Source organism: Delphinapterus leucas, chromosome 3, assembly GCF_059928025.1.
Source record: "Delphinapterus leucas isolate spDelLeu-1000000601 "Yukka" chromosome 3, BTC_Dleu_Yukka2, whole genome shotgun sequence".
Taxonomy (NCBI): domain Eukaryota; kingdom Metazoa; phylum Chordata; class Mammalia; order Artiodactyla; family Monodontidae; genus Delphinapterus; species Delphinapterus leucas.
The window spans coordinates 145,638,488-145,665,955 of NC_143131.1; the positions used below are offsets into that span (position 1 = coordinate 145,638,488).

The 27,468-nt window shown below is 33.9% G+C and overlaps 1 protein-coding gene across 3 annotated transcripts in view; it reads left to right on the forward strand.

The window, feature by feature from the left end:
- Positions 1-27,468, forward strand: part of RANBP17 (RAN binding protein 17) — a 315,657-nt gene that overhangs the window by 54,321 nt on the left and 233,868 nt on the right. For all 3 annotated transcript variants that reach the window (XM_022595127.3, XM_022595128.3, XM_022595131.3), the window contains exons 13-14: positions 16,971-17,076; positions 26,203-26,338. In XM_022595127.3, coding sequence (XP_022450835.2) covers positions 16,971-17,076; positions 26,203-26,338 — 242 coding nt within the window. The remainder of the gene's footprint in view (positions 1-16,970; positions 17,077-26,202; positions 26,339-27,468) is intronic.

Genomic DNA, 27,468 nt, shown 5'->3' on the forward strand with positions numbered 1-27,468 from the left:
ACTGAAGTCATGAATATGTTCTATATTTTTCTTCTAGAAGTTTAATAGTTTTAGCTATTATGTTTAAGTCTGTGATCCACTTTGGGTTAATTTTTGTGCATGATGTGAGGTAAGGATAAGGTCTCCTCCCCAACCTGTACAGTTATCAAGTTGTTCTAGCACCATCTTTTTTCCTATTGAATTATCATGTACCTTTGTCAAAAATCAGTTGGCCATAAAAGGCTAGGGTCTGTTACTAGACTCTATTCTGTACCATTGATCTAAATGTCTATCCTTATGCCAATATTATACTGTCTTGGTTACTATAACTTTATAAGTCTTGAAATCAGGTAATTTAAGTCTTTCAGTCTTGTTCTTCTTTCTCAAAATAGTTTTGTGTTCTACATCTTTTGCTTTTCTGTATTAATTTTAGCATCAACTTGTCAGTTTCTTTAAAAAAAAAACTCATTAGCGTTTTGATTGAGGTTGCCTCAATCTATATATCAGTTTGGTCCATCTTAATATCCAGTTGATGGACATGGTATATTGCTCCACTTATGTAGGTGTTTTAAAATTTTCTTTGCAATGTTTTATTGTTTTCAGTTCATAGGTATTAAAAATCTTTCACAAAATTTATTCCTATATATTTTGGTGCTATTGTAAATTTTGATTATTCTTTGCTATTTTATATAAGACCAGAATTGATTTTTGTCTTTGTGTCCTGTGATTTTGCTGAATTTACTTATTAGTTCTAATAGCTTTTTTTGTAGATTCTTTAGGATTGTTTTATATGATCATGTCACCTAAAATAAAGACAGTTTTATGTCTTGTCTTCATGCCTTTTATTTCTTTTTCTTTCCTTATTCCACTGGTAGGACCTTTAGTACAATGTTGAACAAAAGCGGTAAGAATGGATATTCTGGCCTTGTTTCTGTTCATACATAGAAAGCATTGAGCCTTTTACCATTGGTAATAAATTTGATGAGGTTCCCTTCTGTTTCTCAGGCTATTTATAATGAGTGGGGCATTGATTTCTTTGAGTGCTTTTTTATGTACCTACTCAAATGACCTTTGTTTAATTTTTTATTTTACTAATATAATGAATTATATTGGTTGATTTTTCTTTTAAACCAGCTTTCCATTCCTAGGATAAACCCTGCTTGGTTATGATACTGTTCCTTTATATAGTGTTAGATTCAGTTTGCAAAAATTTTATTTTACATTGATGTTCGTGAAGGATATTTGTCTGTAGTTTTCTTTTTTTGTGATGACTTTGCTTTTGGTAACAGGATAATACTGGCCTCATAAAATGAGTCAAGAAGTGTTTCTTCCCCCTTCTTTACTTTCTGAAAGAGTTTGTGTTGTATTGGTATTATTTCTTTCTTAAGCGTTTGATAGGATTCATCAGTGAAGCCAGTGAAGCCAGCGGGGCTGGAGGGTTTATTGTTATGAATGAAATTTTGTTAATTGGTATAGGACTATTCAAATGTTCTCTTTCACCTGGGGTCAAATTAGTCATTTGTGTCTTTCAAGGAATTGGTCCTATTTTTAAATTCACTGGAATAAAGTTATTTCTAATATTTCATTATTATTCTTTTAATGTCTGTAGGATCTGAAGTGATGTCTTTTCTTTCATTCTTACTATTTTAAGGATTGAAGTATACTTGCCACATAATATATTATTTTCAGATGTACAACAGTAATTTGGTATTTGTATATATTAGGAAATGATCAGCACAAAAAGTCTAGTTAACATCCATCACTATACATAGTTACACATTATTTTTCTTGTGATGAGGACTTTTGAGATCTACTATTTTAGCAACTTTCAAATATGCAATACAGCATTATTAACTATAGTCACCATGCTGTACATTACATCCCCATGACATTTATTTTATAACTGGAAGTTTGTACCTTTTGACCCCCCTTCATCCATTTGATAATTTTTGCCCTTTTTCTTTTTTTCCCGATAGACTAACTAGATATTTATCAACTTTGTTAATCTTTTCAAGAAATCAACTTTTAGTTTCACTGATTTTCTTTTTTGTTTGTTCATTTTTTATTTCATAAGTTTTTTTGGGGGGCTTTATTATTTTCTGCCTTATACTTGATTTTATTTGGTCTTTTTTTCGAATTTTGGATGGAGACATCACATCTTTAATTTTTAGATTTTTTTGTATTGTAATAAAAACATTTAAAGCTATAAATTCTGCTTTGAGCATTGCTTTAGCTGCATATCATGAATTTTGATCTTTTATTTTCATTATCATTTAGTTAAAATTATTTTCTAATCTGTTATTTCTTTGTTAGTTTATGGATTATTCGAAGTATGCTTTTATTTCCAAATATTTGGGGCTTTCCTAGTTGTCTTATTGTTTCTGATTTCTATTTTAATTCTACCTTGGGCAAATATCATTTTGTATGATTTCAGACTTTAAGTTTATTGAGACTTGTTTTATGACCCAGCATATGGTCTCTCCTGACAGACAGACCATGTACACTTGAAAAGAATATGTATTTTACCATAGCCATAGTTGGGTATAGTAGTATGTAAATAGAAATTAAGTCAAGATGATTAATAGTATTGTACAGATATTCTTTTTTTTTACTGATTTTTTTCTGTTTGTTATTTTTGGGGCCTATTTCTATTATTTACAGAGAAAGAGGTATTAAATCTCCAAATATGATTGTGGAATAGTCTATACTACTTTTTATTTTTTTAATTAAAAAATTTTTAAAATTTTTGGCTGTGTTGGGTCTTCATTGCTGTGCGTGAGCTTTCTCTAGTTCTGGTGGCTTCTTTTGTTGCAGAGCACAGACTCTAGGCACACAGGCTTCAGTAGTTGCAGCACGCAGGCTCAATAGTTGTGGTATGCAGGCCCTAGAGCGCACGGGTTTCAGTAGTTGTGGCTTGCGGGCTCAATAGTTGTGGCTCGCAGGCTCTAGAGCACAGGCTCGGTAGTTGTGGCACACAGGCTTAGTTGCTCCGCAGCATGTGGGATCTTCCTGGACCAGGCATCGAGCCCGTGTCCCTTGCACTGGCAGGTGGATTCTTAACCACTGCACCGCCAGGGAAGTCCCATATACTACTTTTAATTTTCAATTTTTGCTTCATTTAGACATTTATAATTTTTTGTTTTCCTTGTTAATTGATCCTTTTATCTTAAAATCTACTGCATTTGTTATTACTGTAGCCAGTGCCATCTTATACTTTCTGTTTACGTGGGATATCCTTCACCATCCATTTACTTCCAGTCTGTCTGTGTCTTTATTTTTAAAGCGTGTCTCTTGTAGACAGTGTATAGTTCTTCCTTTAAAAAAAAATCACTGCTGACCATCTCTGTCCTTTAATTGAAATGTTTGGCCCATCTACTAAATGGGGTGGAGGAAGACTATCAACTCAATACCATTTAAACTGCTTCTTTAGAATAAGGTTTTTCATATCACACTGGTAGTCTGTATTTAGGCCTCGCTGTGTGAGGTCTGAATTGAGGGATTTTTCCTTCTTTCCTGTGACTAACATGGAAGTCAAGTTAGACAATTTTCTGTTTTGTCTTTCTTTGTCTAGGGCAGACAGTTCACTTTCTTGCTAAGGGTGTAAGAGTTTCTTGTTGGAGTCCTCTTATTGGGCATGCCCTAGGCTTTGTCCTTTGTCCTTCAAACAAGAAGCTCAAGTTCTCTAGTTGTTTTTATGCCTATATCTCTCAGTTTCAGCCCAGACATCTATTTTTGCCTTTGTGGATTTATTTTACTTTCTTACCAACTCAGTAATATATCAGGTGCCTTTGTGCAAATTAGAAAAAGCACCCAGGCAAGTATAGTATGCTAGTATGGTGAGTAGAGTACAGGCTGGATTTCAGTCCCCACTTGTCCCTTCAGTTCTTTTTGTAGATATGTGGTTGCCCTGTAAGCCTGTCTTATAGTGTTTTGGGGTTTTTTTGCCTGATGACACAATGGCAGCCTTATATAATATCTTTTCTGATTCATTTTTTATATTAATTCAGATTATGTTATAATTTGGTTCATGTTTAACCAACTACCTATAAAAATCACATTTTTTGTTTTTGGTTTTATATCACAATTAGTGTTTGCTTCTTTAAAAGTAAAGAATTAGCAGTAACTTTCACTTCAGTGTGGTCAACTACATGCTCTGAAAGGCCTTTGAGCTGCAGTCAGATCCTGCATTGCTTGGCTTGAAATAAGTATATGAAATTGCTGAGGTTCCTACTCCTCCAGTCTGCTCTCCTCCACTTCTCTGTCCCTCTTTCTTCTGACTACTTCCCCCTCAAAAAATGAACTTTAACCAGAATGAACTGGTGGGTAGCAAACAAGGGCAAAAAAGCCAGTGTTGCCTTTAGAGGCAAATTATCAATGATTACATTGGTGGCAAACCCTTAAGCTAGTAGCAAAGTCAGTGTACTGAACTTGGGATTCTTATATTAAGTTGGGCCCTTGAGAGGGGATATAGTGGTCTGAAACTGGTAGATCCCCTTGCCTTCCAGCAAAAAAGTAAATTAAAATCTTCTTTAAAGAATAGCAACCATACTTTAGTGCCTTAAGAATCCTGCAGATAAAGAGCAGTCAATTAACTCTTCATGACTTAAAAAATAACCAGCACACAAACAACAAAACAAGGTACCATGACTGAGCACTAACAAAAACAGTGAATGGTTTATTTGATTTAGATCTCCTCAAGGACTTAAGATACTGGAATTTTATAGGAATATAAAATAATTATGTATGAAATGTTTAAAGGAAAAAGTTAGAACTACAGATGAGCAAACAAGAGAATGAAAAATGACCAGGCAGATTGAAGAAGACTCAAATGAAACTTATTATTGAAAAAAATATTTTTTGTGATCTAAAATTTAATGAATTTGTTAAACAGTAAATTAGAGCCTGCTGAGGAAAGAATTAGAAAATTGGCAGTTAGATTTGAAGAAATTTTTAAGAATGTGGGGAAACAAGGAAAGTAACTTTTTTTAAAAAAAAAAAACTGGTGAAGGATTTATTTTTTAATTTTTTTGGCCGCACCTCACGGCACGTGGGAATCTTTGTTCCCCGACCAGGCATTAAACCTGTGCCCTCTGGAAGTGGAAGCATGGAATCTTAACCACTGAACCACCAGGCAAGTCAAAAGTAGCTATTAAAAGAGAAGTTAAAAGATGGAATGAAGAGGTCAGATATGTCAAGTTGGATCCCAGAAGACAGAATAGAGAGAATGGAACAGAAGCAATAATGGAAAACATTCTTTCTGAGAATTTTTTAGAATTAATGAAAGACATGCATCTGTCAATACAGCAAATCCAAAATGTACCAGTCAAAAAAACCAGCAGTTTAGTCAAACTGTGTAGCTCCGAAGACAGAAAATCTCTAAAGCAGCTTAAAGAGTGTAAAATAGACCGAAAAACTCACTTCTCAACAGTAAAAATGTAAGCCAGAAGATTGTGGATTATTATTCTCAAAAAGTTGAGTCAAAATAATGGCCATCGTATAACTGTATGTCAGCAAAAGTATCTTTCATGAGCAAAGATACTGAAACCACTTCTGGACAAGTGAAAACAGAATTTTTATTACCAGTAGATCTTTACTGAGGTTCTTTATTAAAAGTTTTCATTAAACGTTCTAAAGATTATTTTTCAGGAAGAAGGGACATGATTCCATGAGGAAGGAAAGGAACACACAGAAATTGGTAAACACACAAATCTTAACAAACATAGCCTTATATTTTTAAAAAAGTTATTGTTTTTAACTTGTGAAATTAAAAAAGAAACTACCATAAACAGTAGTACATGAGAGAGGGATGTGATAAGAATTAAAATTGTCTTAATGCGTTGTTTTATTTTGGAAGAGAATTAAGATGGTAAAATTTCAAGAGTAACAAAAGTGTAAGACATGTGATTAACTTCCATTACACAGTAGAGGAAAAATAATGAAATAGGTAAACAAGGAAACTCAGTGTTTTAAAAAGCCAAGAAAAGAGAGACAAAAAGAAAGACAGTAATAGAAAATAAAATAGTAGGAGCATTCCACATACATTATTAATCTAATAAACATAAATGAATTAAATTTACAATTAAGCCAGATTATAAAGTTGAATATTTTAAAAAATATTCCAGTGAGCCAAATGCCCATTATAAGAGACATACTCGGGGCTTCCCTGGTGGCACAGTGGTTGAGAGTCCGCCTGCCAATGCAGGGGACACGGGTTCGTGCCCCAGTCTGGGAGGATCCCACATGCCACAGAGCAGCTGGGCCCGTGAGCCATGGCTGCTGAGCCTGCACATCCGGAGCCTGTGCTCCGCAACAGGAGAGGCCGCAACAGTGAGAGGCCCGTGTACCGCAAAAAAAAAAAAAAAAGACATACTCAAAACTTCAAAACATAGAAAGTTGAAAGATAAAAAAAAATGTGCTGTGTAAATATGAACCTAAAGGAAGTTGGGGTAGTTATATTAATATCAAACAAGACTGTAAGATAAAAAGCATTACTAAAACTGGAGATAATCATTTGTATACTAAGAAGGTATAACAATTTCAAATATCTAGTACCTTGAAATAGTCTCAAAACATCAAGCAAAGAATGGTGATCCTGTGGGAGAAATCGACATATGTACCATTATAATGAGGAGTTGCAGTACATTTCTGCAAATTATTGTTGATAAATTAGATATGGAAATCAAAAGGATTTGAACAATATAATTAACAGACTTTATTGAATTGATGTATATAAAATGCTGAAACCAACAATTAGAAAATATTAATAGGACATGTGGCATGTTTTTAAAAGAATTGACCAAGAAGAACAAAGCTAGAGGCATCATGCTTCTTGACTCTAAACTATATCACAAAGCTATAGTGATCAAAACAGTATGGCATTGGCATAGAAACAGATACATAAATCAGTGGAACAGTATAGAGAGCCCAGAAATATACCCATGTCCACATGGTCAGTTAATTTATGACATAGAGCTAAGAATATACAATGGGGAAAGGACAGTCTCTTCAATAAATGGTGTTAGGAAAACTATATAGACACATGCAAAAGAATGAAACTGGACCCCTATCTTACACCATACACAAAAATAACACCATACACAAAAATAACTCAAATCGAAAAGACTTGAACATAAGACCTGAAACCATAAAACACCTAGAAGAAAACATAGGTAGTAAGCTTCTAGACATTGGTCTTCGCTGTGATTTTTTGGACTTGACACCAAACGCAAAGGCAACAAAAACAAAAATAAGTAAGTGGTAAGTGGGACTACATCAAACTAAAAAGTTTCTGCACAGCAAAGGAAACCATCAACAAAGTGAAACGGCAACCTACCAAATATGAGAAAATATTTGTAAGTCACATATCTGATAAAGGGCAAATATCTAAAATATGTAAAGAACTCACAGAGCTCAATAGCAAAAAAATAAACAGCCCAATTAAAAAATGAGCGGGGGATCTGAATAGATATGTTTCCAAAGAAGACATATGAATGGATTTCAGGTACGTGAAAAGGTGCTGAACATCACTGATTCTCAGGGAAATGCAAATCAAAACCACCATGAGATATCACCTCACACCTATTAGAATAGCTATTATCTTAAAGACAAGATATAACAACTGTTTGCAAGAATGTGGAGAAAAGGGAACCCTGTGCACTGTTGGTGGGAATGTAAATTGGTATAGCCAATATGGAAAACAATATGGAGGGTCCTCAGAAAGTTAAAAACAGAACTACCAGATGATCTAGCAATTCCACTTCTAAGTATTTGAAGAAAATGAAAATACTAACTCAAAAGGATATCTACACCCCCATGTTCATTGCAGCCTTGTTTACAATAGTCAAGACATTGAAGCAACCTAAGTATCCATTGCTGGAGGAGTGGATAAAGAAAATATGTGGGGTGTGTGTGTGTGTGTGTACACATAAACATATGTATGTAAAATTATTATACATTATAGTATATAAGGAATATTATTCAATCATAAAAAAGAATGACATCTTGCCATTTATGACAACACGGATTGACCTTGAGAGCATTTTAAGTGAACTAAGAGAAAGACAAATACTGTATGATTTCATTGTATGTGGAATCTGAAAAACAAAACAAAACAAACTTGTAGATACAGAGAACAGATTGGTGGTTGCTGTGGTAGTGTTGGGGAGTGGGTAAAATGGGTAAAGATGGTCAAAAGGTATAAACTTCCAGTTATAAAATAAATAAATAATGAAGATGTAATATACACCATGGAAACTATAATTAATAATACTGTATTGCATATTTGAAAGTTGCTGAGAGTAGATTTTGAAAGTTCTCACCACAAGAAAATAAAATTTGTGACTGTGTGGTGGTGGATGTTAACTAGACTTATTGTGGTGATCATTTCCCAATACATACAAATATCAAATCATTTTGTTGTATACCTGAAACTAATATGTTATATTTCAATTATATCTCAGTTTTAAAAAATTAACCAAATATTAGTACATAAAGCAAGTCTCAACAAATTTCAATGACAGTATCATAGAGTCCAGATTTTCTTACCAATTTGCGATTAAATTAAAACCAACCTGTAAAAATAACAAATTCCATAAAGTTGGTAATTTTATAAACATACTTCTAAGTAATTATGGAGTAAAAGAAGAAGTCTTAAGGAAATTAAAAAACAAAGAAAAGTGGAAATACCATATGTTTGGAATTCAGTAGGAAATTTATTTCACAAAAACAAGAAAGGCTGAAATGTGACTTAAGCATCCAAGTTGAGAGGTTGGAATGAGAGGAGCAGATCAAACCCAAAGAAAGGAGAAAGAAGGAAACAAAGAGCAGAAATTAAGGAACTAAACAACAAAGATTCAGTAATATCAAAAAAATCAAGAGTTAATTCTTTAAAAGTACTAATAAAATTGACAAACCTCTCATGAGATAAGAAGAAAAGAGAATTCACAAATGACATTAGGATCAAGAGGGGAAATACAATTACAGATACAGCAGAGGTTTAAAAGATAAAATTATACATAGTATTTTTTGAAGTCAACAAATTAGAAAACTCGAAATTAGTAAATTCCTAGAAAAATAACTTAAAATCAACACAAGATTTTTTTTAAAAAATACCAGAAGTTGAAGAAGATATTTGCAACACATACACACACACTAACCCAAGCAAGGATCTAGAAGAACCTGGAAATAAATCCTAGAAATCAATAAAACAAGCAATTCTTTAGGGAAATGATCAATAGATACAAATAAGCATGTCACTACTCATAAGAGAAAGGGAAATCAAGGCACATGAGATACCATTTTACTTCCAGTAGATTGGCAAAAGTAAATCTTACAGGAGAATGTAGATCAAAGGGAATTTTTACATCCTTCTGGTAGGAATATAAAGTATAGTCACTTGGAAATAGACTGGAAATCACTTTGGTGTTATCTTGAAAAGTGGAACATTTTAATACCTTCTGACCTGGCACTTCCACTCTTAGATATGTCCTTTAGAAGAGCTCTTCTAAACAAGAGGACATGGCGTGAGAATGTTCATAGCCTTAATGTTATTAAAGGCAAAAAAATGGAAAAAGCTCAAATGTCCATCAACATGAAAATGGATAAACAGATCATAATATAGTTATACAATGGAGTATTATATAACATAAAAAAATGAACTACAGATATACTTAAAGATGAATTTCAGAAATAATTAGTGGGGAAAAAAAAACAATTTTCAGAAAGCTATATATAGTATGAAACGCTTAATAAAGCCCCAAAACAAGTGAGACTAAAAATATATAGTTTAAGAATATATCTGTAAGTGATAAAACAAAAAGATGTCAAGAAAATAGTAAGCATCAAATGCAGTCATGGTTACTTCTGGGGTGCAAGGTAAGGGGGGAAGCTAGGTTCAGGATATGGAGGTAGGTGTGACAGTATTGGTAATGCCTTGGTTGTTAAATTGGATAGGGGGGTCACAGGAGTTTGTTTTATCATACAGTCATCCCCCTGTATCTGAGGTTTCTGCACTTGCTAATTCAACCAACCACAGAAAATATTCCCCCCAAAATAAAATTCCAGAAAGTTCCAAAAAGCCAAACTTGAATTTGCCATGTGCCAGCAACTGTTTACTTAGCATTTACATTGTATTTACAACTCTTTACCTAGACTTTACATTGTATTAGGTTTATAAGTAATCTAGAGATGATTTAAAGCATATGGAGGTTACGAATAGGTTGTATGCAAATACCGTGCCATTTTATATAAGGGACTTGAGCATCTGCAGATTTTTGTATCCATAGGGATCCTGGAAATAATCCCCTGTGGATACTGAGGGAAGACTGTACTTTACATACATTACATATATTCTTTCATATGTATCAAATATTAGTTACAATGTAAAAAGATTCAGTTGTAAAATCAAACACTTGTTTTCCTACAAAAGGGTTATTGGAAGAAAGTATAGCTGTTCTAAGATACATGAATGGAATTAACTGAAATGTAATCATTTATTGGTATTAAATAGGCCTATCTATTGAATAAAATGTCAGACATGTTTCTTTTTTGTTTTGGGGGTTTATTTTGGACTGCGTTGGGTCTTCATTGCTGCGCGCAGGCTTTCTCTAGTTGTGGCGAGCGGGGGCTGCTCTTCGTTGCGGTGCATGGGCTTCTCATTGGGGTGGCCTGTCTTGTTGTGGAGCATGGGCTCTAGGTGTGCGGGCTTCAGTAGTTGTGGCGCATAGGCCCAGCAGCTGTGGCTCACGGGCTCTAGAGCGCAGGTTCAGCAATTGTGGCGCACAGGCTCAGTTGCTCTGCGGCATGTGGGATCTTCCTGGACCAGGGCTCGAACCCATGTACCCTGCATTGGCAGGCGGATTCTTAACCACTGTGCCACCAGGGAAGCCCCAGACCTGATTCTTGACTAATACAAATTCAGGGAGTTTTTGTAGTTGTAGTTTTAATAAAACATCATTTCAGAGTTTCTAATATAATGCCTGATACATGGAAATGTTTAATAGATATTTTTTTCCTTTCTTCTAGTCAAAAGGTTAGTGAGAAGGAGTCTGTCTGCCCTTTAAAAATATCTGTGGTCTATTCAGAAATAATTGTTTTATATTATGAAAAGTGCCTAGTGTGGTTCTAGTTTGTACTGCTGTGTATGGTAGTGTTCAATTTCTTTTGTGTAAAGACTTCAGTTAGTGTTGAACAAAGAAAATTATATGCTCTCGTTATGTGTGCTTTAATTTAGATGCTTAATGGCTTTTAATGTTACAAAATAAGTTTATTATTATATTATGATCTCACTTGTATTATATTGTCTTGCTCTTCCATATTCGTGGTGATATGGTCATGGTTTACGAAAACAATAATCCCTAAGAAATAAATAGATCATTAACAGTAGTTAACGATTACTTGTGATCTAGGGTAATGACTGATTTCTTTGGGATTATTGCAGTTATAAACCATAATTACAGATTATTACAGCAATAATTATTTTGTTAAAGGAAAAAATATTCTGTTCTTGAACAGCTGCTGAACAAATGCCCTGAACATTTCAGAATAAATCGAAAAATGAAAAACTATAATGGAAATGTAATCTAAGATGAGAATTTTTAAATAAAATTATAGATATGAAACTCATGTATAGGATATTTAAATTTCTAAATGCAATTTAGATTTATGGCTTTACATGGTTCTTTAAACTTTGTGGATATAATTCCATAACCAATGTAACTTTTTAACATCTATTATTCTAAATGCTGTAACTCTAATATTCTAGAGTTTTAGGGTAAGGTTTAATGTGTTTGAGAAATATCACTCATTCAGTGAAATAGGAAAATTGTATTTGATAGATTAATTAAAATGCCTTTATATTTCATTGCATTGTTCATTTCTAACACTAATCCTAATTTTTTCAGTTAGTAGTTGTTAATTTTTAGGGTTAAAAATTCCTGCTTTTTTGTCTCATACAATAGAAATCACTGCTTTCTAAAACAGGGAAAGAGTAAATATACATCCTACTTCTCTCTGAATAAACTTCCATTCAAAATTTACCATAATTTTAGAAAAAATGCTCACAGTTGATCACATGCTATCTTTGCATAGCATTCTTTGATATCAAAGCCTTAATTTCAAGGTCACAAAATAAAATGAATTAAAGAATAAAAAATTAAAATTTGAGAAATTCTTGTCCTATATTTAGTATTTATTATTAGACAGTGATACTCATCACAGTGCATTGAAAAAATCATCTTTGCAATTTTCTCTCTCTCACCAGGTTCAACCTGTTGAGCATAGGGTCTCTTTCTCCCTTCTCACCCTGCCTTATACATATTTGGTTATATCCCAGTGGACAGAACATGGCACATAGTAGATATTCAGCAAATGAATTTTCTGAAAATTCTTGAGAGTTTTTTTCAGTTCAGGGTTTTTGTTTGTAGACACAGCTAACTGTAAGTAGCTTTAATTGCGAAAAGCCTCTTTGGTAGAGAGGGAAGAACATAAAAATTCTTAAATATTGTGTGACTTCATTTTCTTGAGCAACTTGAAAGTAAAACTTAGAATGGACATATAAATATTCCATATTGATATGTTTTATGGCTTTTGTAGCTATGATATAGAAGAACTAAAAACAGTATAGCTATTTAATAATAATAATAATAATAGTCAACATTTAGTCAGCCCTTGTAGCAGGAATTATTATGAGTACTTTACATGCAGAATACCATTCAGTGCTGTCAGAAGCCTACGAGCCAATTATTATTAGCATTTCATATTTATAAATGAGGAAATTAAAGCCAAAAAGATTGAGTAACAAGCATAATAAATAGTAGAGGCAGAATTTGAATCCAGGTTGTGCTCTTGGTGGCTAAATTGTATTGCCTCCATTTTTAAATATTGATCTTCCAACAGAGAAATATAAAAGTTACATATATAATCAGTGTCTGTTTTCAAGATGGCTTGTTTTATGAAGAGCTAGTAGGCAGATGTTTCTACATTTACATTAGTTATAAACTCCAAAAGTAAGTTTGCTTATTTTAAATTCAGCTATTCAACAAATGTTAGTTTCACGTGTCACATATACTTGGTTTTAGGGTGGCTGGTTTGGGAATCAAAAGAAGTGTGAATGCCCTAGAAATGATCCCAAAGGGAGATGCAGTCTCATGTGTAGCAAAAATCTGGGAGACAGGTGGAGAACAGTCAGGATTAGGAATTAAAATGTATTAAATAAACACTTAAGAGGTTGTTGGATCATCAAGGTCTGTCTAGCTGATTGACCACTGTGTTGTTCAAGTATTTTAATCAGTCTTGAGAGGAAGTGGTACATATCTCATAAGGGTATGAGAATGGACTCTTGGAAATCCATTGCCTATATTTGAATCATATACTTCTTAATAGGGATTTGTGACACTAAATAAATATAGGTACAGGTAATACATATAATGTTTAAAATAGTACTTAGTGCATGTTAAGTACTATTTAAATGTTTGCTATTATTTTTAGTAATAGTGAAGCTTACTTTAAGCAAAATTAGTATCTAAGAATCTAAATAGATAAAATATATAAAGAAGGTTATTATTTAGATTTAAATAATATTTTTCATTTTGAGAAATAATTTGTAGTAAGATATTTTTAAAATAACGACTCTCATAGGGCAGGTAAGTTATTATACTACATTCACCAAAGATTATGGTCACAATGTTTTAGATTCGTATTAATTGTATAAAATGTGTATGCCCCACACACATTGGAGCACAATCTATTGATGATAACCTTTGTAAGATTCTGAGATATACAGTCGATTCTCCTTCTTTGGTATTTAATGATCTATAAAGTTTCTGTGAACACTGAATTAGCAAATATTAAACCATTGCTCCTAGGGGAAATACAGATTGGGTTCCTGCAGGCTTCTGGTCACATTTTCATCGACTGATCAGCATATAACCCTGTGTTATGTATTCCTGCTTAAAGATAATTTACATTAATATATATCATTGATTCGTTAACATTGAACTCACAGCCAACAGCACTACAGCCCATGCCTGGACGAAGCTTAACACGTGTTATTTTCTCTACAAGGTACATAATAGCTTTTTTTTTTCACTTAGGAACACTAGGCAACACATTAGCACTATTCTTAATTGACTATTTTAAAGAGTAAAATTATAAACAAGGAGCACAAAAGTGAAAAAACAATGTGATACCAAAAAGATACCAAAAAGGGATACTTAGCTGTTTATAGAATGAGAGATGAAACAAGAAAGCAGATTGTTGCTTTGTTTTACCTGATCTTGGAATGTGAACATTGGGCAACTTAAATTATTTGCTGTTCTGCATCTGTCCATGAATGACCACAAGTATTGATTTGGGGGATTACAAATAAATTTTACCACGTGGATGAATTTGCAAATAGCAGGATAGACTAGATCATACCTTGCATTGAATGTGCTTTAAGAAGCTGCTTTTATTTAAGCAAGAGAAATGTAACTACCATTAACATTCGTTTTTAATAACAACTCTACATTATCATGTTTACTAAATTGATAATAAGCTGTTAACTTCTTCTTGCCTGGTTCATGCTGTATTTTCTATGTAATGATTTCTTAATTCAATAACCCATGTCTATTTGATAACTTATGTATGCCAGGCACTGTTTCAGGCTCTGGATATGCAATAGACAACCAAACAGAAAAAATAACAGCTGTCATGCAGTGTACATTCTATTGGAATAGACAAGTAACAAAGCAAGATAAATAATAAAGTATATATTATGTTAGAAAGTGATAAGTAAAATTTAAAAAAATAATGAATCAGGAAAGGTGGATATGAAATGTTGGCAGATTGTATTCTGGTTATCTTTTGCCCAAAACTTAGTGGTTTATCAAATAACAATTTTATTCTTATCTCTCAGTGTTCTCTGGGATTGATAAGTTTCAACTGGATGGTTCTCCTTTGCTGTCTTTCAGGCGTTGTAATCAGGTGACAGCTGCAGCTGGCATCACCTGAATGATTCTTTACTCACAAGTCTGTTCTCTTTGCTGGAATGTTTGATGAATGGGCTATAGTTGGGCATTTCTCTCTCCATGTAGTCTCTCTACATGGCTAGCCTTTAGGTCTCAGGGTATGTGGTCTTCTTACATGGTGAATGGCTTCCCCTAAGTGAACATTCCCTGAGAGACTGGAGGAAGCTGCCAGTTCTCTTAAAGGCTAAGCCCAGTACTGGAATAAGTGTCACTTCTACCATATTCTTTTAGTCAAAGCAGTCACAGTCCAGCCCAGACTTATGAAGGATTGGAAAAATAGACTCCACTTCCTGATGGCAATTGCATACATGGAGGGAAGGAATTGATGGGTATCTTGAAGACACACTACCGTAGTCTAGGTATTGAAAATTGATAGGATAGCTGTGTAAGACCTGACTGAGAAGGGGCATTCAAAGTGAGACTAGTCAACATGGCTGTATCTTTTTGCAGGTACATTAAGCTGTGTGAGGATAGGCAAAGAGTAGGTGGAGAATTGGATTTAAACAATTACGGTTTTGTAAGATGAGTATGTCAGAGGAGGAGAGAAGTTGACATTGTATGCAAGACAGAGATTATAACGATAAGCAGTAGAACTGGAGGTAGGTAAGCAGGGTAGAGAAGACATGAAGGGTGTAAGAAAGTGAAAAAAATGGCAGATCCCAAAAAACTATTAGAACTAACAAAAGAGTAACAAAGTTGCAGGATACAAGATCAATAGAAATCAACAGTGGGTTTATATATTTTCAATGAGCAATCAAAAATGAAGATAACAAGTCCACTTACAATAGCATTTAAAAGAATAAACTACTTAGGTAAAAACTTTACAAAAGAAGTGTTAAGTCTTGTACACTGACACTGTAAAACATTATTAAATCAAATATCTAAATAAATTGGAAGACATCATGGTCATGATTCAGAAGACTTAATATTGTTAAGAAGGCAGTATTCCTCAAATTGACTTAATGGATTCAGTGTAATCTCTGTCAAAATCCCAACTGGCTTCTTTTCAGGAATTGGCAAGCTGATCCTTAAATTAATGTGGAAATCCAGACGACCCAGGATATCCAAAGTAATCTTGAAAAAAAAAAAGTTGAAAGACTCACACTTCCTGATTTCAAAATATATGACAGAGCAATAGTAATCAAGACAGTATGGTATTGGTGTAAAGGTAGACACTAGATCAATGAGATGTAGTTGAGAGTTCAGGTATAAACCCTCCAATTTGTAATCAGTTGATTTTTGACTGGTAGGAAGACAGTTCAATGACAGAAGGATTGTCTTTTCAACAAATGGTGCTGGGACAGCTGGATGTCTGCATGCAAAAGAATGAAGTTGGAACCCTATATCCTACCATACACAAAAAATTAAATCAAAATGAATCATAGACCTAAATGTAAGAGTTAAAGCTATGAAACTCTTAGAAGAAAACATAGGACTAAATCTTCATGACTTTGGGTTGGGCAATGGTTTCTTAGATTTGACAGCAAAAGCTGAAATAACAAAGGAAAAATTAGCATTAGTACCACATGAGAATTTAACATTTCTGTGCGTCAGAGGACACCATGAAGAAAATGAAAACAACCCACAGAATGGGAGAAAATATTTGCTAATCATATGTCTGACAAGAGACTTGTATCTAGAATATATAAAGAACTTTTACAACTCAATAATAAAAAAGATAGCCCAATTTTAAACTGAGCCAAGGATTTAAATAGACATTTCTCCAAAGAAGACATACTTATGCAAGATTACATAGCAGATTGGTAGAGCTGGGATTCATAGTTGTATCTGGCTCTAAAATGTGTCATTTTCACTATTATACTACCTTGGTGAACTTAAAATCCAACTCTTCACTCTGTCAAGAACTGAGTTCTCAGTAGTTTATCACTTGTTTGGAAGAACTTTTGCTGATTTTAGAATATCGGGAAAAATAAGCCTTGTTTCTATCAATACTTTCTAAATGATTTTTTCCTTGTTATATATTAGGACGTCTTGCCTGGCTGGTATACTTGGTTGGGACAGTTGTTGGAGGAAGATTAACATATACCAGTACAGATGAACATGATGCTATGGATGGAGAATTATCCTGTCGGTAAGTAGTAGCCATATAATTTACAGAAATTTACTAAGTACTTAGAAATTTAGTTACTGAGCTGCTATTATGAGCTAAAGCATTTTGTACTTGGCCTTTTGGAGAAGGTATTATTTTCGTTTTTACTGATGAGGAAACCAAGGCTTAAGTGATTTGTAAAAGTCATATCTCTAATAAGTAGTATAGTCAAATATATTCATATGAATAATATGAGTAAGCTAGTTTTCCATATATTTTAATTCACTTTTAATAACATCTTTCTTTATAACAAAGTAATACATGTTTTTGTTGAACACTAAAGATTTAAATGAAAAGAAAGTTATATATTAATTTGGAAATAACTACTGTCATTTGGTAAAGATCTTTGAGTCTTTAATTAATGTTTGAGAGTATATGTACATTACATGTGTATTTCTCAACTTTTTTTCAACAAAAATTATACTATAATATTGTTTTGTAAACTAAAATTGGGATTCTAGTACTATATCTAATTCATTTTGGGCTGTTATAAGGATTAAATAAGTTAATAATTTAAAAATAATTTTAAAGTGCTTAGGACAATCAATGCCTGGCAAATAGTAAGCACTATATTACCAAAAGAAACCCCAAAATAATTCTTTTTTAAAAACTCAAACATAATAATTATTTATAAACATTTTATCTAGACATGACATATTCTAAGCTATACCATAATTTAAATAGGTCCTTGCTTTGGGAATTTTAGGTTGTTTCTCAATTTTTCCTTATTATAAACGTGAATATTCTTTTAGCTATATCTTTATGTAGATCAGAATAATTTTATTAGAGTTAGGTCCTAAAAGCTAAATAGCTGGTTGAATAGTATATAGCACTTTAAAGACTTTCAATACACATTACCAAATGGCCTTCTGGAAAAGTACCAGTTTATCCTCTGAGCCCAAAGGCCATGAGAGGCTATTGGGTTTTTTTTTTTTTTTTTTGCAGTTGAACACTAGGTGGTAGGATTCTTATCTTTGCCAGTTCATAGGTAACTGATGTCTCATTTTAATTTGTATTTCTTTGTTTACAAGTGGTGTCAAACATTCTTTTCCATTCCTTTTCTTGCCATTTCTATTTTCTCTTTGTGATTTTTTATTATATGTAGATTGTATCATTCACCTGGTTTTCTTTTATGATTATCTTTCCTAATCTATCTGTAAGAGCTCAGTATATATCAGTATATATCAAAGATTGTAATATTTTGCTATTCATTTTCTCCATATGTTTTAATTTGTTTTTGAAATTGCTTTTTTTCTGGCTTTAAACATTTATATATTAAGATCTATGAATTTTTTCTTTCATACTTTTTTCAATGCTCATGTTTAGGAAGGTTGTTCCACACCTGGATAATAAAAATATTCTGCTATATTTTCTCCTGGATCTTTTATGCTTTCAGCTTATATTTAATTTTTAATATATCCAACATTTATTTTGTTATGTACTTTTTCGAAAGTTTCCAAGTGTTAACCAGTTAATGTCAAACCCCACCGTCTACTGATTTGAAATGCTGCATGTATCTTACACAAAATTCTCATGTCTTTTTCTAGGCCTTTCATTCTTCTCCACTGATCTTGGAAGTCTATTAGTACACCACTATCACCCTACTGAAGTCTTTAGTATGATATTCTCCCTCATTATTATTCTTAAATATATTCCTGTTTAATAAATTTGTTGCCATTTTGAATAGAGATTTCTCTCTCATTTCATACCCTTTTTAACCTTTAAACTACCTCATTTCAATGAAATTTGAATCTGAATGGAACATAAATATTTTTAGTTTTTCCTAAGATTTATTATTTCCAATATCAAACCACTTTAAAATATGACTGGGGCATTCTCAAAATGCTTTGATTAATTTTTTTTTTTTTTTTTTTGCGGCACGCGGGCCTCTCACTGTTGTGGCCTCTCCCGTTGAGGAGCACAGGCTGCGGACGCGCAGGCCCAGTGGCCATGGCTTACAGGCCCAGCCACTCCGCTGCATGTAGGATCCTCCCGGACCGGGGCACAAACCCGTGTCCCCTGCATCGGCAGGCGGACTCTCAACCACTGCGCCACCAGGGAAGCCCTGCTTTGATTAATTTTAAACCAAGTGAACAATTTACTTCTGTAACATCTTTTAATATTACATATTTAGTAAAGCTTTTGCTGTAGTTAGTTTGATTTTTTTTTTAATGTTTTCATCATCAAGTAGAGAATTTCCCACTGGCACTATTTTCCTGAAAAATATATATAACGGGAAATAAACAAAAGTATCTGCCAAGTAGAAAATTTTAATTTTTTCTTTAAGCGGCAAACATATTTAGCTCTCAGTAAGATTTGTTTTGTGTTTAGCCTGTCTTGCCTAGGAAACAAAGTCTTAGTTGAAGTTTATGGGCTAAGAGTTTTTTGTGGGGTGGGGAAAAGGATACATTTTCAGGGCAGAAAGAATGAAGGGAAAGTGAGTAAAAGATAAAACAGGTTATGTGTTGATTAGTTGATGAAAATATTGTGACCAGAGTTCCTCGGGAACCTATTCCTGTATTACCTCTAGGAGCAGCGGTTCAGTATTTGCTAATTCAGTTTTTATGGCCATTTTACAGCACATAACTACCATAAATAATGAGAATCAACTATAGAAGGTGGTGCATTACACACCTGGTTGCTCACTTTTACAGGTTTCCCCAGAGACCACATGGAACCAGCTGTGCTTCAAAGCAGTCCATCTTGGTGGTGGTGGGGGGACGGGGACTGAGGGCAAGTGGTTTATATGTTCACTTATTTCTACACCCCATTTTTAGCGGTTGAAATCTACTCCCAGAGAGTATAACTTTTCCATACTTCTTAGTTGTGTTCCCTGGCCTCTTTGAGGAGCTGCTGGGGAAGCCAGAGCTACTATTGGTCCTGTTGGTTGGAGGTAGGGGCTGGCTGGAGCTATGGTAGGCCTTTCCTCCCCCTGAGTGAGGATTTGTAACTGCAGTAGCTGTGCGAGTCTTTACTGGGGCTACAAGGCAAGTGGTTGAGCCCAGGGACAGGAGGAGAGGTGGTGGTGGGGTTGGTGGGGGGTTAAACGGGGCCGAGCAGATTCAAGGTGGGGTATGTACCAGGACTTACATAATTTGCCTAGAGAAAACATAAATATATGTGTTTTAACATACTGAGATTTTAAATTAAATAAGAATGATGTTATATGTAAAATTTTAAAATATCAGTTTCACATGGAGAAATCCAGGTAACTAGAACTGTCATACTGTTGCCTTTTGGTGTTGTTATATGATGACCTTTTTAACTTCTGGGAGGACACTACCAAATTGGACGTTGAGGAGCTCCTGCCAAAAATCTGTGTGTTATTTTATCAGAAAAAGGTTGATATTCATAAAAACTTTCAATATTGTGATAATGATATTTAAAACATGTTACTTTAACATTTTTAAATATGCTGCTTTAACTTGGCAAATAAGTATATTTGTGCTCAGGCCACACAATTCTGATTAAATAAAGATAACTTTATAATCATTTCAGTTTCATTAATCATGACCAGAATGTAAACCTCTTGAGAGATTTCCCAGGGATTTTGTCTTGTCCTGTATCCTCTCTAATTTGCTGGTGGCTGCTTCTTTTCGGCTCATTCCTCTCAGTTAGGCCACCCTCTGTTTCTGTTTCTTCATGTTGCTCTCACCTGTTCATCTCTCAATCATTCCTCATTATTCATTGAAGACTTCTGCAGCTAGCTCAGTGTTTTGCTCTCTGCCCCAAACCCTGCTGTGATATAAATGACTTCAACTTCTTTCCCATCCGGTAGGTGTTGCTTCCTCTTCTCTACACAAGACACTTCCAGTGGCTTCCTGTCACACGTGAAACAAATTCCAAATTCTTGCCATAGCCCAAAGTGTACTGTGCTACTTCTCTGACCTTATTTCCTATCCCTTTTCATTCAGCTCAGCTACATACACTGACCTCCTTGCTATTGAGTATTACCAATATGTTTTCGCTTTAGGGACTTTGCGCTTCTCTTCTGCTAGGAATGCTTTCTCCCAGAGGTTTATGTAGTACTCTGTCACTTCAATCAGGTCTGTACCTAGATGTCTCTACCTCTTTTGACCTCCCTATCCAAAATAACATCCTTATCCTACTTTAGTTTTCTTCACAGCACTTATTACCTCTTGATGTTTATTCCACTAAAATAGGGAAGGGATAAGCTTTATCTGCTTTGTTCACTGCTGTATCTTTATCTCATCTGCCTGGCAAAACCTAAACTCTGAAGGAATTCAGTTTTCTCTTAATTTGTCGAGTTATAAAAGAAATTGCACACTTCTTTAGGTAGGTACCATTGCCAACTATCTTTTTTTTTTTTTAACCTTAACTGAGCCCTCAGCATGGCTCAGTGATTTGTGTTATTTTAGTAATTCTTATCTTCTGACTTCCAAACACTTACTGAACTGTTTTCCTTGCATGTGTTGTCCCACATGTACCTCTAATTCAGTGACTAAACTTAAACTCATCTCTTCCATCCACTCCCGGCCCTGACTCTCTTTGTGTGTCTCATCACTGTCCACTCAATTGCCTAGGCTTGAATCCTGGGACTTCTCCTTAACTTTTTCTTTTTTCTCTCACCAGCATCCGTATAGTCATCAAATTCTGTCACTTCTACCTTCTGCTTATCCCAATTAGTCCAGTTATTTCTATTACCCTTGCTGTTTTAACTCCTGTCATCATTTGCCTGGATTCATGCTACAGTTTTATGTGGGCACCTTGTTTCCTCTCTGGCTTTCTAAAATAAAGATTTGATTATGTCTGTGCTTTGCTGAAAGTCTGCAATGACTTTCATTGCTACTGGGATTAAAATCAATGTGATTTATCAGGCTCTTCATAATCTGGGTCCTGCCTGTCTCAGTAGCCTCATCTTGTGCCACTGACTGTCTTATAGCTGTATGGAACTTTTTTTCAGCTCTTAAATGAGCCATGCTTCCCCCCTGCCTCCCCCGCCCCTCCCATCTAGAAAGCTGCACATGCTTTCCCCTTTCTCTTGACACTCTCTGCTCTGTTCCATCCTAGAATGTTAGGAGCTCTCGCTAATTTCTTTGTAGTGTTTATTATAGCACTTGTCATTCCTTATTCTAATTGCTTGTTTTACTGTCTTTCCCTGCATAGGCTATAGATTTCTGGAGGACTGGGAATATATATGTTTTGCTCAGTATTGTATTCTGAACTCCTAATACATACCTGCCATATTGTAGGCCTTCAAATATTTGTTGACTGAATAAGTACTTCCGGAATTGGATATTAAGGGGAATATAAAAGAGTTGATTATCCAAACATTCATTTCTTTATACTTAAAATGGTGTACATATACTTGGATCAAAATTATTTAATATTTATCTTTTTATTCCCTCCATGCTCCAAAGATAATTTAAGATAAAGGTAAAAATAAATGTAGGACAATAAATTGAAACACAAGTGAGTATTGTATATACAATACAAGCTTTGGTCTTATGCACTTATTAGAGGTGGCCACAGATCTTTGAAGGACACTGTGGCAGAGACTACTAGTTGTCTTGTATCTCTTCTTTCCTTCTTCTGCAGTAATAGAATACCTGAAATGTTTTGCTGCGCATTGGCCACCTGAATAAGACTAGATTTACTAGAATCTCTTGCAGCTAGGTATGGTTAAGTGATTATGTTCTGGGCAATTGAATGTAAGTGAATGTGGTACGTGTAACATATATGCACATGGGTGGAGCTGAAGAAGCCATCTTAGACCATAAAGTGATTGGGTGAGTGGAGGCAAGTGTAACAACAAGATGGAAGGAACCTGAGTCCCTGATATACCATGGAGCACCAACTAGTCCTAGAGCATTGCCTTGAATTTTTTTTTTTGCTTGAGAGAAAAATAACATCTGTATTGTTTAAGCCATTGTTTTTGGATTTCAGTCACTTGCAACTGAACTTCTTGTACGACTATCAGAGCTTATTTGACAGATGGATCATGTACCCTTCTGGGAACTCTTTCCTACTCTCCTGTTGGGGATTGTTGGAGTGCCTTTGCAATTCATATCAAGCTGGTGATTTGCATTGCCTCTTAAGCAAATGTGAATCACCAGCTTGATATGAGCTGTAAAGGCACCCCAACAAACTTGGCTATTGGTTTCATGTCTTCCTCAGATTTTTGGAACGTATGTTATTAAAAGAAAATAAAAGTAAACAAGCCATTGCATAGAATCAACAAAGAACCAGAGTAAGAAAAAGGAGGCCCTACTCATAAAGAATTTAACAGCAGGGTATGCTTTAAGTCATTTAAGAAATCACCTGGATCCAGAGATGAAGTTTGGTGTGTGTATCTATTTATTTAACTAAAAATTATTTCAGGAGTCTGTGCATTCACAAATACACAGACTTTAAAAGTGAGCTTTGTCACCTCCTTTCAAAATCAGAGAATAAACACATCTTTTTAGGAAAAACAAACACACCTGGTTGACTCATTCTTAAATTTGATCTTTATAAGCTTTCCTTTATGAATTTTAATAGCATTAAAGATATTTAGTAAGTGAAGGTACTTTTAAATAAGTAGCTTAATTTAGGAATTAATAACTATAAAAATGGTTACCAAAATATTATTTCATAACACTTTGGCAATAAATACCAAGTTTTTTAAAGAAGTTCATTCACTGTAACCTACACATTTTGTTCCTAGAACTCTTTGCTGGTAGGGAATAGGAGAATAATTATATTTCACTGAAATGTAAGTTTGTATTCAAAATGAGATTATTAAAATTTGGTGTAGCCTTAATTTTATACAATGTTTTGGAAAGTTATTTAATAATATGAAAAAAATAATTGGGCAAGATATGTTTAGTGAGACAGTTCAATGGAATAAAATAAACGGTCCAGGAAGTAATATGAATGCATAAATGGACCTAATGTATGTGATAAGGGGGTAATTCAGATTAGTGGGCAAAAGACTATACAAGAAAGAAATGGTGTTGAAGCAGCTGGGTAGCCATCTGTGAAAAAATGTTGATCCATATCTCACCAGATAGGTTCAAGGTTAATTTCAGTGTATCATACAGTTGAATGTAAAAAGATGGAACAAAAACACCTCATATTTGGGTAAGACCTTGTTATTATATAAAATCCATAAGAGAAAAATTGGTAAGGTTTTCTGCATAAGAAAAAGAAGAAAAACATGCATGGTATTAAAAAAACACCATAGGGCTTCCCTGGTGGCGCAGTGGTTGAGAGTCCGCGTGCCGATGCAGGGGACACGGGTTCGTGCCCCGGTCCGGGAAGATCCCACACGCCGCGGAGCAGCTGGGCCCGTGAGCCATGGCCGCTGAGCCTGCGCGTTCAGAGCCTGTGCTCTGCAACGGGAGAGGCCACAACAGTGAGAGGCCCGCGTACCGCAACAAAACAAAACCAAACATAACAAACACCATAAAGTCAAAAGACAAATGAAAAAGTGGGGAAAAATATTTACATCTCAATCACAGGCAAAGGGCTCAGTTTTCTAATATATAAAGAATTTGTTAGCAGTAAAAAAATAACCCAACAGAAAAATCAAAAAAGGATATGAGCAAAAAGGGCACACAAAAGGACATATGTATTACTTAAAAATATGGAAAATTTTGACTTTACATTCATGAGAGAAATACAAATTAAAACTTCACTGAGATACCATTTTTCAGATTCCAGTAAATTGTAAAGTTTAATATCACCCTGAATTATTTATATGTATATAGACACTCTCATTTACTGATGATGGGAGTATAAATTGTTTGTTTCATTGGAAGGCAATTTTGTAATAGCTATCAAAATTGTAAATTCATATTCTTTAAGCTAGTAATTTGACTTTTACTGGTGTATATTATAACTGAACATGTGTGCAGTGATGTGTACAAAATTGTTAATTGCAGCATTTTTGTAACAGCAAAAAATTGTAAACAACCTTAGTGTCCCTCAGTGGGGGAAAGTATGAAAATAATGTGGTATGTTCATATAATGATGTTCAGCAGCTGTAAAAAGAGAATAAGGAAGCTCTTTATATCTGACATGAAAAGATCTCTAAGATATATTATTAAATGAAAAAAGCTAGGTTTAACAATATAACAGTGTAGTATGCTCCATATGTGTAAAAGAGTTGGGAGGAGAATGTATAGTCATACATACATTTTAAAAGTCTCTGGAATGACACAAACCGTTAACAGCGTGTGTGTATGTTCTCGTGTGCATACATGGAAGGAAGTGAGTGGGTTAGGGCTAGGCATAGCCGCCTTTGCATAATGAGAAAAAAGAGAAATAGGTGCTGTTTCCTCCAGAACTTCTACTTCTGTTTCTTAAAAATTTTATTATGATATGCTAATTTTGTTAGCACCAGGCAGTTGGCAGCCATTCACTGGAAAATTTTAATGAAAATAGATAGATAACAGAAGGATTTGGGGGTGGGGGGAAATTCTAGACTAAGCTTTTTATTCTATTAAGCTTTTTCTCTAGGAAATTTAATTTAACCTTTAGTTCATTTATGATTGTTTGATAATAATAGTTGCATACTTGTATTAAAAATATTTGATTTTGTTAAGATCATCTTGTAATTTATTTCAGGTAAGATTTTTATTACTCATTAAGAAAGTGATACAGCTTGATGGCTGTACCTCTTTTTTTTGTATTTTGAACCATATGACCCCAAAATATATAGTTATATGAAAATATGTTGTAATGAAAAAGTAAAATACAAAACTACACATTCAATATCATTTTTCTTTTACTAAAATATTATATATATACATAAATATATAAGTTAATACCTCTGTTTATATAATAGTTATAATTGTAGATATTTACTATATATGTATATGTCATATGTATCTATATATAAATGTTTAGTAAAATAATAAATGCATGTCCATGTAGGTTTGTATGCATGTATATGAAGTGCATGTGTTAAGAAAAAGGGCTAGAAGGAATTAGACCAAATTGTAGTATCTCTTCGTGGTAGGATTTCAGATGATTTTTAAAAATATTTTCGTTATAAGCATTTGTATTTTTCCACTTTTTATATTATATAAAATTGATGATAAATGTTTTAATGGTATTTCTCTAAGAATTTTTACTGAAGCTTCTTTTTTCCTTCATGAAAAGAGTTTTTCAGCTTATATCTTTAATGGATACCGGATTGCCTCAGTGTTCTAATGAGAAAATAGAACTTGCAATTCTGTGGTTCTTGGATCAGTTTCGTAAAACATATGTTGGTGATCAACTTCAGCGAACCTCAAAGGTAGGTTTTTACTAGAGATTAAAATTAATGTTATTGAAGATGAAGAAAGGTGTTCACATGTAACAGCTTTAAGCTGAATGATATATTTGGGCAATTTCTACATAAGAAATTTAGTTGATCAATTGAAGTCGGTTGATTAATTGGTATTGAAGGCAATGTGAGATTGCTTGTTTTATGCCTAGATTTACCATTGTCTTTGAAGATTGATTGGCAGAGTTAGAGAATATTTTTTATGTGGTTAGTCATTAGTTAAGATTATTTTAAACACCTTAATGAATTTTGCCTTATTGTATTTCAAGGTTTAAAACATACGATTTACTCTTTTAGTAGTTCTGAGGGTTTTGGTGAGGGGTTTTTTTGATACTTATTTTTGTGGTTTCCAGTGTATTTTCCACTCATTTCTTGGCATTTTTACATGATAAATGATGAGGACAAGAAGAGTAAGACATGCCTTTGAGAGGCTGCAGTTAACTTAGTGAAGGGAACATTTCTACTATGGTGATTGAAAGTTTAGCATTAGCAAGTTCAGATGAATTGATCTTAAGGCATTAAGGTATTATTGAGGGCATTTATGTGAACCCTAACCAAATATTTAGTAGCACTTGGACACTGAGTAAGATCTATGAGGTTTTTTTTTTCTTTTCTTTTCTTCCTAGAATAATAACTTTCCAAAACCTTCTCTGTTGGAAGTCCTAAGGATATTCTTATCTCCTTTGGATTTATAGTTCGTATTAGTAACGTTAAGAGATTAAGTTCTAGAATAAGCTTTTTATATTGAACTGAGCTTTTTTTTTCCCTGGGAAATTTAGCTTAACCTTCAGTTCATTTATGGTTTTCTGTTAATAGTAGTTGTATAGTAGTATGAAAAGTATTTGATTTTGTTAAGATCATCCTTTAGTTTACTTCAGGTAAAATTTTCTTTGCTTTTTAAGAAGGTGATGTAGTTTGATGCTTTCTTTGTGAAATACATTGTGATATTTTATTGCCATTTAGGATTTGTTTTCATTCAGGATTAATATCAAAAAAATTTTCTTAGAATTAAGCTGACATTGAATGAGACAACTAGGGAGAAAAAGGAGTAGCTAGATATAACTGTTTTAGGTTGACAGTAAGACAAATTAGAATCAGAC